Source organism: Oncorhynchus kisutch, linkage group LG6 (assembly GCF_002021735.2).
Source record: "Oncorhynchus kisutch isolate 150728-3 linkage group LG6, Okis_V2, whole genome shotgun sequence".
In the NCBI taxonomy this organism is placed as follows: domain Eukaryota; kingdom Metazoa; phylum Chordata; class Actinopteri; order Salmoniformes; family Salmonidae; genus Oncorhynchus; species Oncorhynchus kisutch.
The window spans coordinates 33,549,406-33,563,162 of record NC_034179.2 but is presented as its reverse complement, the minus strand read 5'-3'; the positions used below and the strand labels follow the sequence as shown (position 1 = coordinate 33,563,162).

The 13,757-nt window shown below is 44.8% G+C and overlaps 1 protein-coding gene across 9 annotated transcripts in view; it reads left to right on the top strand.

Moving 5' to 3' along the window:
• Positions 1–13,757, top strand: part of auts2a (activator of transcription and developmental regulator AUTS2 a) — a 489,911-nt gene that overhangs the window by 215,966 nt on the left and 260,188 nt on the right. For all 9 annotated transcript variants that reach the window (XM_031826630.1, XM_031826633.1, XM_031826635.1 and 6 more), the window contains one exon: positions 2,393–2,494. In XM_031826630.1, the coding sequence (XP_031682490.1) occupies positions 2,393–2,494 (102 nt within the window). The remainder of the gene's footprint in view (positions 1–2,392; positions 2,495–13,757) is intronic.

Genomic DNA, 13,757 nt, shown 5'->3' with positions numbered 1-13,757 from the left:
TCATTCCCTTTCATTCCATGTGCTGCAGATGGCTGTTCAATCAATTACACAAGTAATACATGGGTGGGGGTGGAAGTACTTTTATTGGTCTGTGGTTAGAATATGTAGAAATAAAGGAAACAACATAAAGTGTCTTTGTAGGGCGTTGGACCACCACGAGCCAGAACAGCTTCAATGCACCTTGGCATAGATTCTACATTTGTCTGGAGCTCTATTGGAGGGATGTGACACCATTCATTCTTCCACAAGAAATTCCATCATTTGGTGTTTTGTTGATGCTACTGGAAAACTCCCATAAGTGTTCAACTGGGTTGACTGAGACGGCCATGACATATGGTTCACATCGTTTTCAGGCTCATCAAACCATTCAGTGACCCCTCGTACCCTGTGAATGGGGGCATTGTCATGCTATGGGGGCATAGCCAGCATGATGGGATGTTAATTGGTTAATTAACTCAGGAACCAAACCTGTGTGGAAACACATGCTTTCAGTATACTTTCTATCCGTCATTGTTTCCATTATTTTGGCAGTTACCTATACATTGGTGTGTGTGTGTGTGTGTGCACGCATGAGCGTGTGTCCCCATTTTGTGTGTGTGCGTAAGAGAGATGCACAGTGCTGCCAGCAGGGACCCTGCTTGCTTAATGAATATTATAGGTCAACATGTTTTGATGAACGACCTGCAGACTGGGGCATAAACGGTGCACAGTGCCGTCCCTCCCTTCTTCCCATGCCCTTTCTTCAGGGCTCTATTACTGTGTGTGCATGCCAGGGATATACTTCCCCCCTCTGCTCTGCAAATGTTCCAACTCCCATCAGAGGAATTGGCCTTTTACAAAAAAGGGTAAGGAAAAGGCTCAGTCTCTTTGTGGAGGAAAAGTGTGTTGGAGGTAATTAGTGCTATCACACATGCCAGAGCCTCTGTGTGTGGAGCTCTCTATCTCTCTCTGTGTGTGTGTGTGTGTGTTTATCTCCACGTGCTTGTGTTCCCTCCAGCCAGGCTGTCTTGTGTGGCCTAGTTCTCTTCCCTGCTCCCCTCCTCAGGCCCATCAGGCATCTCCCAGTTCTCCAGCTCTCTCTTATCACTCTCAGCACTCAACCTGGTTCACAGCCTTTCGCCACCACAGTATTCTCCCTCTGAAAGAATTCCTTTCATACTGCTAATGGTTACAGAGAAGGGAATGTTTTCATTTTAATTATACTTTTAATTCAAAGGCTCTTAAGGCGTCCCCCTCTACCCTGTGCCCTTTCAATAAATCCTGGTATTCTGGAACCAGTTACGGACTTTGGGCTCCCGAGTGACGCAGTGGTCTAAGGCACTGCATTTCATTGCAAGAGGCGTCACTATAGTCCCTGGTTCGAATCCAGGCTGTATCACATCCGGCCATGATTGGGAGTCCCGTAGGGCGGTGCACAATTGTCCCAGCGTCGCCAGGGTAAGCCATCATTGTAAATAAGAATTTGTTCTTAACTGACTTTCCTAGTTAAATAAAGGTTAAAAAATAATAATAATAAATGCTACCTGTATAGTTCAGTCAGAAAGAGAGAGTGAGAGTACAGCCCCTCTTAGAGAATACAATCCCTCTACGTGCTGTCTGTCGAGCCATACTCTGCTTTTTCTGTTAGGTGGCATTGCACCTATTTAATGCTCTGGTATGTGATTTGAAATGAAGGCTGAGGCTTGGCATGGCAGGCCGATCTCATCTGCTGGGTCTGGAAGGAGGAGTATTGTGAGGAAGCTTCAGAGGACATGAAATGCAGACTTGGACCACAACTGCCCCTCGGCCCCCATGAGCCCTACATTGTTCTCCTCAGGAGGACTTCTGGAAGGCTCAGATGTTCTTGGATCGCACATCCTCCTCCTCTTTGCTCACTTGCTTTTTATTTTCTGTCTCTCTATGAGTCTGAAACTGAGCTTCTGTAGTCTCCGCATGGGGCTGCCTGTCTGTTTGAAAGGAAGGGAAGACGGCTTTTGAAGATGTTTGAAGCTTTTGTTTCTGTTCTTCTCTTCTCAGAAAGGTTGATAGGGATTTCACATTGTGAGATCAGATGCTGGCTGTCTTGTCTGTCATTGGCAGGCTGGAGTGACAGCTGCTGGCTCAAGAGGCATATAAAAACATGACAGATTTACACATACAGAACAGTGCTCGCTGCCAGCTCACACATATTCATGACAAAATGTTCTTCTGTCTGTGGGAGAGGGATTTTCTTGTCAGTCTCCTCAGCCACTATAATCTACAGGCCAAATTATTGGCACCCTTGATAAAGATGAGCAAAAAATACTGTAGAAAATAAATAATTAAAATACTGAATGTAAAGCTTAGAACCAAAGCCCTGTCCCAACGTCTTCAGCATGTTAACGTGTGTCTGTGTGTGTTTGTTGTTTTTCAGATGAAGCCGGGACAGAACAACTGTAAGGACAGCGACAGTGAGAGCCTGAGTGGACGGTCCAAGCCTTCTGTCGGAAGCAGCTCTAGAGACAGGCTGAGTGACGTAAGTAAACAAACCAACAAATAAACAGCAAACAGGACATGACAGCACAAGCTGCATGTCTCCACACTACATTAGACTAGTGATTTATCATGACACCCTCCAGCAATCCCAGTAATGAATCTCTGAATCTTTACTCCTTAATGACCCAACTGCAGCTCCAGAATATCGTTCTGAGAGAAGTTGTAGCAGATTCGACTGGTTTTCTAACTGTATAGCCGCACAACCTTTATTATTAGATACATACTATATCCTATACTCACTTTAAACACAAATATACCGTAGCATCTGGTGTATCGATGCACGAAACAGAGACTTATACACAATCGGTGATCGTCGGGATGATTTATGTATCTTGTGAGGACTACATGAAGTTTGACAAGGTAAGTTTGACTTCCTCAAACTCGAGAAGAATCTGAATAAGAGCCATGGTGTGCTGCATATCGCAGCCAACAGGTAAGTGCTGCTGATACCATGGGACTGATAAAAATGTCATCTAATTTGCATTAGCCCTTAATTAATATGAACCACTTCTCCAGTCGGTTATGGTTGTCGTTGGCATACCTCAAGGCTCCTCCAGGTGGACAGGGTTGTTTGTACAGTTACAGTCAGTGTTGTAAGAGTACACACCCGGAGGTGTGCTACTGTTACAACAAGGACATCCTATTTACCCAGTGGTTTGTTCCTCAGTCTCACTTCTTCAGAAGCTAAGACAAGTGGTAGCGTTTCATGTATTTCTTCAACATTTATTGAACCAGGTAAGTCAATTGAGATCAAATTCTTATTTACATTGATGGCCTGACACACAAGGTGAGAGATCCCTCTCTTTGTTGGCCTTAGACACAGCCTGCTTGGAGATGTAAGCAGAGCAGACTGGGGCTAGGGAGGCTCTGTAAAGTCCTGCTACGCTATCTGACAGGCCTCAGCCCCTTTACTTTGATTCTAATGGTGAATCTACAGAGGTGCTGCTATCAGATATGGCCCGTAATTAAAACTGTCACTTGGTGAAGCCAGTCATTGACAAAGACCGGAGAGGACGAGTGAAGCAAAACCGGTTCTAGCTACACTATAGGATGCTTGGCCAGGCATGAAATGAAATATGTCATTTGATGTCGACATCAGAAATGTAAATGATACCTCACACCTCATGCTACTGTACCAGAGAAAGAGAAAGAGAGAGCGAGAGTTAAGACAAACAATGATGAAGAAATGGAACTGTGGAGAGACAGTTTTACAACTTTGAACAACTGAAATGCAACAGCTGTGGGTGCCATGAAAAATGAGGTCTTCAATTTGTCATCCATTAGGCTACGCTGCGTGACATGGGTGTGGAGGAGAATACTTAGACAGTGCTGTCATTCAGAGACAGAGGAAAAGACGAACATGTGATAGCCTGTTGGCTTCAATTACAGGGCAACATATCAGTTGTCTGGAATAATAGGTTACAGAACACGATTCGATGTACTTAATATGTGACTCGCCATGTCGTCTATGTTAAATAAATCATTACTCCAGGAAGGGAATGTGAGAGGAGCATTGGTTTCTTGTCCATAGGCATCCTAGTTGGCCTCATTGCTCAGGGCCCAGCTCTTAACTCCCATCCAACCCTTAAAGGGCCAATCCTTAATTGAAACAATAACTAAGTTATCCCGCCTCTGTTTCGGTAAAAAGCTGAGGGATGGAGCTGGAGAAATGTATCCACTCTCATATTGATAGACAGAGCTATGGATGCAAGGACTGACCATAGCTGATATACAGTTTGTTTATATTTACTTTGTTTTCAAACATTGGAGTAAAACAAGCTTCTACTGTATTTTGGGTTCTGATGGCAAATGACAGTAGAACTAAGCTCACGAGGCATTCCTAAGTTATATTCTTCAAAAATCAATCGGTACATGTCTTTATACATTTTTTTAAATGGATGATGCAACTGCAGATTGCCCCATTAACTCTCCCGTTCAGATCACATGTCATCCAGATGATATGTGCTTTGGCTTCGATTACGCCACTGATGAAATATCATCACTATTTTCAACAATTATGTGAAATTATGGCACACCCTAATTGCCCAGTAGTTGAGGATAAACGCCTCACATAATTTCCCTCTCATTCAACTCACATGCCTATGAATGTGGTAGCACATCTTGCATCTCCCGACATTATCTAACTTGTGTTTGAACATTTCTCTAATACGGTCTATTTCATGGGGTTGTTAAGATATTTTTTCTCCTACACATTATCTTTCACCAAGCCAGCCTTTATCCAATATGTGTGCCCTGGAGGGAGGGTTGACTAAAGCCAATCCTGCACACGGTCTGTCTGTCTGGCATGATGCTGAGGCCTCTCCTCTCTGTTTTTCTGAAGGGAGTTGCTGAAAGCTGGGCTGCGTGAGTACAGTGTTTTAGCCTGACGTGCCACTTAGAGAATGTCACATAATAAGAGAACCCTTCTCAGGTCCCCACGGGTCTCTGAACAGGTCCTGTCTGGTCACACTGTAAAAACCTACTTCACACATCGCAGGAGGCGAGAGAGGGCAAGGGAAGGAAAGGAGGAGAGGGGACGGGGTGAGAAAAGGAGGGTGAGAGAGAAGAGGGGGGTGAGACCCTGTGGAAGCCATATTGATAAACCTGAAAAATTGTCTGATTTAATGGCTCACACTCGGCATGTGTGATGAATGTGATACAAGGCCGGTCTTATATACCTTGAGATAGATCCAAGGCCGTACACACGCGCGCACACACACACACACACACACACACACACACACACACACACACACACACACACACACACACACACACACACATAGTGCATCAAAGTGAGTTATTAGACCCCATGGAGCAGTGTGAGGCTGGGCTATGAGTAACCCTGGACTTTCGTTAGATACCAACAGTTTGCTAATGATGTTTGCTAAAGGCCTGCCTGCTCCCCCCTCGCCATCTGACTCTACACTGATGAAACAGATCAGCCTCCTGTGCTGCCCTGGACCTGCCTGGGAGGAACAGAGAGGGCAGGGGAGGTCAGCCTGGCCCCCATCTCCTCTCTCGCTCTCCTCTCTCTCTCTGTCTCTCTTCCTCTTCATATCTCTCGCCATCTCTCTCTCTCTATCGCTCTCTTTCTATCGCTGTCCCTCTGTCTTTCTCTCTTCTCCCTCTCTCACCATCTCTCTCTGTCCTCTATCTCTATCTCTCTCCCTATCTATCTATCTATCTCTCTCTCTCCTCTCTCCCTCTCTCTGTCCTCTCTCTCTCTCTCTCTCTTTCTCTCTCTCTCTCTCTCTCTCTCTCTCTCTCTCTCTCTCTCTCCCTCTCTCTGTCCTCTATCTCTATCTCTCTCCCTATCTCTCTCTCTCTCTCCATCTCTCTCTCTCTCTCCTCTCTCCCTCTCTCTGTCCTCTCTCTCTCTTTCTCCATCTCTCTCTCTCTCTCCTCTCTCCCTCTCTCTGTCCTCTATCTCTCTCTCCTCTATCTCTCCTCACTGTTCTATGCAGCTCATTAGGACTTACAAATCACACATCAGCCCCGTTGTGTTTAGCCTTAACCCCAAATCCCAGCTAAATTGGCTGGCTATGCTATTTGCTCTGAAGCCTCCGATCCCCTTTTGCGAGCGTTTGATCGTCTTTGCGTTTGCAGCAGGCATACAGGCCTCCCACCCCACCACCACCCCGGCCTCCCCCCTCTTCCCCAGCCACCATCCCCAGCCTGGGTGGCAGGAGTCCTGGGCAGAGGGAGTCTGCTGGATTGGGGTGGGCGTGGAGGCTGGGTTGAATCAGTCGTGTTTAGTCTCTGCGGCAGGGGTGAAATGCCATCATTACCCGGCTGCCTATCAAATAAATTGGCAATTACAGGGCTTGGAATGCAAGTAAACAGTACGTTACTCTTTTTTTGTTACTACCCTAGGCCCTTGATGAGAGATGGGCGAGAGAAAGGGGGAAGGGGAGGGAGAAAGAGATGGAGAGGCCAGAGAGCGTTTGGAGTCGAATCCCGCCAGTCAGCGCCCTTCGAGGCAGGCAGACATGCTGATGAGAACCATGAGGAGCAGGGGATACTAATGAATTCACCCTAAAAGATGGGGACTGGAAATAAATAGATTTAGAAATATCAAAATATGATCCGCTAATTCACCATTCCCCCTTATCTGTCCAGTTGTTTTTTTCTGTTGACAGGTCCATTCTTTTGAGCATCTGCACAGACATTTGTGTACTGTTAGTATTGTAGTGTATGCTAAACTCTCATTAGCAGCCTTATGGCCATAGAAATACTGGTGCTGGACTTTAGAAACTTTCAGGCTAATACTCATATTAACGGTATAAGCAGTGGCAGGAGACAGGGATGAGACCGTTAGGTGTTTTTACAATTTATATGACCTACTATTCTCTCCCTGGGCCTACCTGATAGTACCATAGGTTGTACGGAAGTCATTTGGCTCTAGCCTGAGCCATGCATGTAGTGTTACTCAGGACAGTCATTCTAGGACATGGAGGGTTCCCAACCCAAATGAAAATGTGAAAACTGTGGGTTCCTGTGAAATTCATCCATGTCTGCTCCGGCTCGCCTCACATGAGAAGTTATTTTCCTGCGGTGTGGTCTTTGAACGTCGCTTTGTAATGAAACATCTGGAAGTGATACGTCTAACCTCTCATATCCAGAGCACTCTGAGTACTTTCTGCTGAAATGGAGCAAAAAGAAAAGTCTCCCTCCAGGCTGTTAAACCTGAACCTAGTTATTAGTGGCTTTTGATGAATACATTACAGTATATTTGGAATTCCTTCTCTCATGTGGCAAAATTCTTTCAACTCTCAAATTACCGCTTTCGAAAGCGATTAATGTCATATAATAAAGTTGTTGGTTTTAATGATCACTGTGATTTTTTAATTTGCTCGAACATATGAAAAAACCACACCATTTTTGCTGGTATTTTGTTATTCAACCTCGCGGTACTTTTCGTACCCTACGGCCTAGCAATATTTATTTCTGTGTGCCTGGCTCTGTCTAAAGGGGATCTAGCCTTTCCATTGACCTGGTTGTGTCACCTGGTCATAGCAGTTCTGTGTGCCTGGCTCTGTCTAAAGGGGATCTAGCCTTTCCATTGACCTGGTTGTGTCACCTGGTCATAGCAGTTCTATGTGCCTGGCTCTGTCTAAAGGGGATCTAGCCTTTCCATTGACCTGGTTGTGTCACCTGGTCATAGCAGTTCTGTGTGCCTGGCTCTGTATAAAGGAGATCTAGCCTTTCCATTGACCTGGTTGTGTCACCTGGTCATAGCAGTTCTGTGTGCCTGGCTCTGTATAAAGGGGATCTAGCCTTTCCATTGACCTGGTTATGTCACCTGGTCATAGCAGTTCTGTGTGCCTGGCTCTGTATAAAGGGGATCTAGCCTTTCCATTGACCTGGTTATGTCATCTGGTCATAGCAGTTCTGTGTGCCTGGCTCTGTCTAAAGGGGATCTAGCCTTTCCATTGACCTGGTTATGTCATCTGGTCATAGCAGTTCTGTGTGATATTGTGTCCATCACACCTCCTCAGTACATATTCTGATTATTCCTTGACACACCACTGTAAATGAGGTCACAGTCCCCCTACAAGTTGAAATATGCCGGCCAATTTGCTCCGACATGGAAGTTGTAATTGCTTGCAGCAATTATCCAGTTCCAGAGATAATTTTTTTCATTCTCTCTCTCTCTCTCTCTCTCTCTCTCTCTCTCTCTCTCTCTCTCTCTCTCTCGCACGCGCTTTCTCTCGTTTTCTCTCTATCGCTCTTTCACTCGCTCTCTCCCTCGATCTCGATCTCTCTCTGTCTCTCTAATTTAAAATGTTCCTTATTAGAGATAAGCATTTAGATATGGAAGTCTGAATGTTATACCTATAATTAGTTCATTATCATAGTATCATGCTCCTCGTGACTCCAACTCAGTCAGATATGGGTTCTTTGTCAGTGTAAGTATAGTAGGAACACACACAGGCGCGCACGCCAGTGATGGGCGAGTCAGCTGTTTGCTTATAAATCCATCCACAACCACCAGACTGACTATATGTAATAAACTGAAAATTGTAGGCCTGCACCCGATCCTAACCTGCATTTATTGTATAGAAAATGCACTGTACAGTCAGAGATGGGAGTATGCATCTAACTTGTCTAATTAGATGCATGCAGCTTCTCTTCTGTCATTAATTGTTGCAATAGGCGGCTCGTGAGTTTGACATTTAGGGAAGCAAATTTTCACCATAAAAATGCACCTTGATAATATAGCATTCCATGCAACATCGCATTTGCAGACTTATGTAAGATAACCTACTACTAAGCTATAGGCTATTTCAGATACCTTTCTTTGCACTGGAAAAAATGGGACTTTTATAAACATGCTATTCTACTACACTTTATATGACTGGAGACATTAGCAGAATTTTAATATGACAAAAAGTACAGGGTAGCCTTCTCTGCTCTGACAAATAGATAAATAAAAACGACATTGTCTAATCCATATAATCGGCCTACAAGAAGGGGAGACACAAATACAATATGACGTCCATCTAACCTGGCGGGACCGCAGTGACGAAGGTGAAAAGCATAAACATCACTGACAATCTGAAATGTTCCACCCACACAGAAGGCGCAACAGCGCCTCTACAACCTCAGGAGGCTGAAGAAATGTGGCTTGGCCCCTATGACTCTCAGAAACTTTTACAGATGCACAATTGAGAGCATCCTGTCGGACTGTATCACCACCTGGGAGTGCAACTGCACTGCCCTCAACCACAGGGCTCTCCAGAGGGTGGTGCGGTCTTCCCAACACATCACCGGGGGCACACTGGCTGCCCTTCAGGACACCTACAGCACCCGATGTCACAGGAAGGCCAAAAAGATCATCAAGGAAATCCACCACCCGAGCCACGGCCTGTTCACCCTGCTACCATCAGGTGCCTCCAACATAGGATGGCGCTGGAGAAGAAGGCTGATGTTTTACATGTTCCTAACAATTGTGTTTTTTGTAAGTTTCTTTGCCTTTGTAACACATTTTTTTGCTTATTTTGTACATAATGTTGCTGCTGCCGTCTCTTAAGACCGAAAATAACTTCTGGACAGCAGAACTGCGATTACTCACCACAAACTGGCAGAATCCTTTTTTTCCTTTAACAAGTCCAACGAGCCCAATGGCATACTGCTTTCCCGGGAACAGACCCAGATCCCCGTCATTTGCGTGATGAGAAGGTGGAGAAAAAGGGGCCGGAGGGCGGGCTGCCTTCTGAGAATTTGTAGGCGATCTAATAAACCCCTACTGCCTTCCATCCTGCTAGCACAAACGTGCAGTCTTTGGAAAATCGATGACCTATGCGGAAGATTAAACTACCAACGGGACACTCAAAACTGTAATATCTAATGCTTCACAGGAGTCGTGGCTGAAAAACGACATTATCAACATACATCTGGCTGGTTATACGCTGTACCGGCAGGATAGAACAGTGGCGTCTGGTAATACAAGGGGCGGCGGATTATGTATTTCTGTAAATAACAGCTAGTGCACGATATCTAAGGAAGTCTCAAGGTTTTACTCGCCTGAGGTAGAGTATCTCATGATAAGCTGTAGACCTCACTATCTACCTAGAAAGTTTTCATCTGAGTTTTTCTGCCTAAGTTCCCAAAAGTGTATAAGTGTGTATTTGGTGAGCGTACAGTTGGGCCCTAAAACTTAGGCTATGCTCTTTTGCCAGATAAAAATAATACAAGAAAAACCACAATGTAGTCTATAGATTTGAATTGCACAATAATTATACATTCATGGATTTTAAATGGATTGTTTTCTCTTTATTCAACCCGCCCGCCACCCACCCGCCCTTCATGCACACAATATTTCATAATCCTAAACCCATCCATAGCAAGGATATAACCGCGGGGACTGCAGGTTATGAGTCAACCCACGCATCACTAGCGCGCAAGCCTTTATTATTGCGTTATGGCTTTACAGCAGCTCTGTAAATCATGCGTCAATCAGGACGGGCTGAAACATGGCTTCCTGCAGAGCGGACACACACTCGATAAACCTGCCCCCCCCCCCCCCAGCTCCCTGATGTCACATTGCCTGGGCATGGCCTGGAACAACAGCCCACGATCATAATTAGGCCAATGGGGTCCTATAATGACTTGTAAGTTATCCCAGAGGAATGTGCACATCAAATCCAACTTTGTTTGTCACATGCGCCAAATACCACATGCTCTGATCATGGTACTCTTCCACAAACACAATATCATTTCACAACAATGTGTCATCACAAGGAACTTATGTAAAACATTACAAATCAGTTTCAACACAAACCCGATTTTCATCACAATGACTCATTTTTAGAGATATACAGGAACATCATATTTATTCATGAAAAAGCCTGGAAGATACTGTTTGTTTACCCAATATTCCTCAGAAATGATGAGCTTCTAAACATATGCAGTACAACTGTTTCTATCTCTCCCTGTGATTCATTATGCCTGTGAACATCATCTAACTCTTGTCTTTAAAGCGGGCAGATGAATAGACTGTTTTGAGGTGTGGTTTATTTCTACCTTTAGCTTTTCAGATCAAGCCCTCTCCCCCCTCTCGCCTCCTTTCCGTCTCTCTCATCGACTCCCCCGTCTGCTCCGGTGGCGCACACCCCGTCTCTCTTCTCCTCTGCTCTGGCTTGTCATTTGAGCCCTGTAGTCCGGATGTTAGGAACAGATTGTGACATTTTGTGACACGGTAGTCGGGCAGAATTATGGCGCGCCTCTGTCCCACTGTCATCCCCCGAAAGCCAACTGTCCGTCAGGGTTTCAGAGATAGGCCCTCTGGTACTGCTCTACAGTTCTCTCTCTCTCTCTCTCTCTCTCTCTCGCACGCACACACACACACACACACACACACACACACACACACACACACACACACACAGCTCCACAGGCGCTGGGGGGGACACTGCCTCCGCTCACAAGTTTTTTACAGGCGCCCGGGTGAATGTAATCTTCAGAAATATAATTAGTGGCAGAAAAGCATGATAATGTGACAGTGTGCAGTGACCTCAGTGCAGTCCTCAGGTGGTAGCATAGCTGCCTGCCCGACTGCCTGCTGCACCGCATTTCATCTCTGCTAATTATTTACTGTAGCTCAGGCCCTCTTCCTTAAAAAGGCATCAGTGGTCGTCCTATTTAAGACAAAACACCCCATGTGTCGTCAATGGCATGTTGTTACATTACGTGATGTTATTACAGTATATCTAATTTAATGCCGTTTGTCATGTTCTTAGAATAGAAAATTAGGGCTATTTGAATACAATTTGATAAACATACTGGTTCAAGCTGACTTGTGTACTCCACTAGTGCAGTCAGCAAATATGAGAAGAGATGCATTCTCCTAGAAGATTAATGGTCACAGTGGCGGTGTGGAATGTCATTGTTGAAGGTTGAATTTATTGAGCATCTGAATCCTATCCATATGTTTTCAGGAATTACATAAATAGGCTCAGCCTGAATCCATTCTGACTTATCAAGCATTCACCGCTGCCAGAGCCTCCGCTACACTTGCCAAGTATTCCGGCTCAGAGGCTTCCAATAACAAATCCCATTCCACATCATTTCCACAGAAATTGGGCATGGACCAGGAGCAGCCAGCATCACCGTCCTGTTTTGCTTTTCCGTTCGTGTCCCTCAGCTCATTGGCTACATATTGCATTCGTAGCCCCTGAAACCCCCTGTAATCCAACCCACATACCCCCAATATTTGGTGTCATGTCGTGCTCTGGCGGCAGAGCCTTTTCCCATTGGTTGTGTCCGAAATGACATCCCATTCCCTATGCAGTGCACTACCTTTGACCAGAGCCCTATAGGAAGCACCCTTTGTTCTCATTGTGGAGGCTATTCCAGTGGGGTAAGTTGAATAACTGAAGCCCAGAAGATTCTCTCTTCACAAAGGTCTCACTCTGATTGGATGCATGCAGAGGTAGTCCAAGGAGAGAGCACTGGTTGCCATAGCAATGAGAGCAATGTGGGAACTCGGCTGTGTGAGCGAGAAAAAAGGGGGGGAAAGAAGATGCATTCTTTAGCAATAGGAAACACGACATCGACCAACATACTCCCTTTCTCTCTCGGAAACACACACAAGCAAACACACATATACACACATACACACACTCTTCACTCACGTACACATACAAACCACATCACATATACAGTAGGATCCTGAATTATTGGATCCCTTTATAAAGATTAGCAAAACATACTAGAAAATAAATAATACAAATACTGAGCAATAATGTATACTCCAAAAAATTTAACATTTGTATTTTATACTAATACAATTGTTCAGAGAATAACATTTTGTTTAACATGTAATACAGAAAAATCAGATGACATGAAAATAGAGAACAATGCATATGCAGAAAATACCTTAACCCGTACAGTAAAATATGGTGGTGGATCGTTTGTACTATACCAAGTACCAGGACATGTTGGCCAAAAACCTGGTTGGCTCTGCCAGGAGGCTGAAACTTGGCCGCAAGACAATAACCCCAAGCAACGAAATCAACTAAGAACTGGTAATTGACCACAAAATCAACATTTTGCAATGGCCATCTCAGTCTTTGGACTTGAAACCCATTGAAAACCTGTGGTTTGAAATGAAGAGGGCAGTCCATAAGCGCAAACTAAGAATATCAAGGATTTTGAATGATTCTGTATTGAGGAATGGTCTAAGATCCCTCCCAGTGTGTTCTCCAACCTCATAAAAATGTTTAGAAAACATTTATCCTCAAGGGGAGGGTGCTGGAATATTCAAAACAGAGGATCCAATCATTTTGTCCCCTGTCTTTTTGCTATTTGTTTTAATTACGTGTTAAAAAATCTCGTTCTCTGAGCAATTGTATCAGTATAAAATAATATAATTGTAAAAAAACAACATTTTTTTGCTCATGAAGGGATCCAATAATTCCGGACCCCTCTGTATCTTTGTCCCTATAACCCCCCTGGGGAGAAGCCTAGCTCGAGCCGTGTCCTTCAATCACAATATCTTGGTGGGGGTGCACTTACTGTAGGCCAAGACTGGGAGCCAGAGAAAACACAATCCAGCTCACCAGGAGCCCAGCACAGCACCGGCTCCCCCTCATAAACATGATTGGGTATCACGGCTGAGTAAAGCTTACCTCTCCTGGGCTAACAAATCATCATGACCCCCTCTTCCTTTCCTTTCCACCACTCCCCACCTCATCAGAGCACTGTAAATATCTCAGGCATCATTCTCTTTTCCTCAC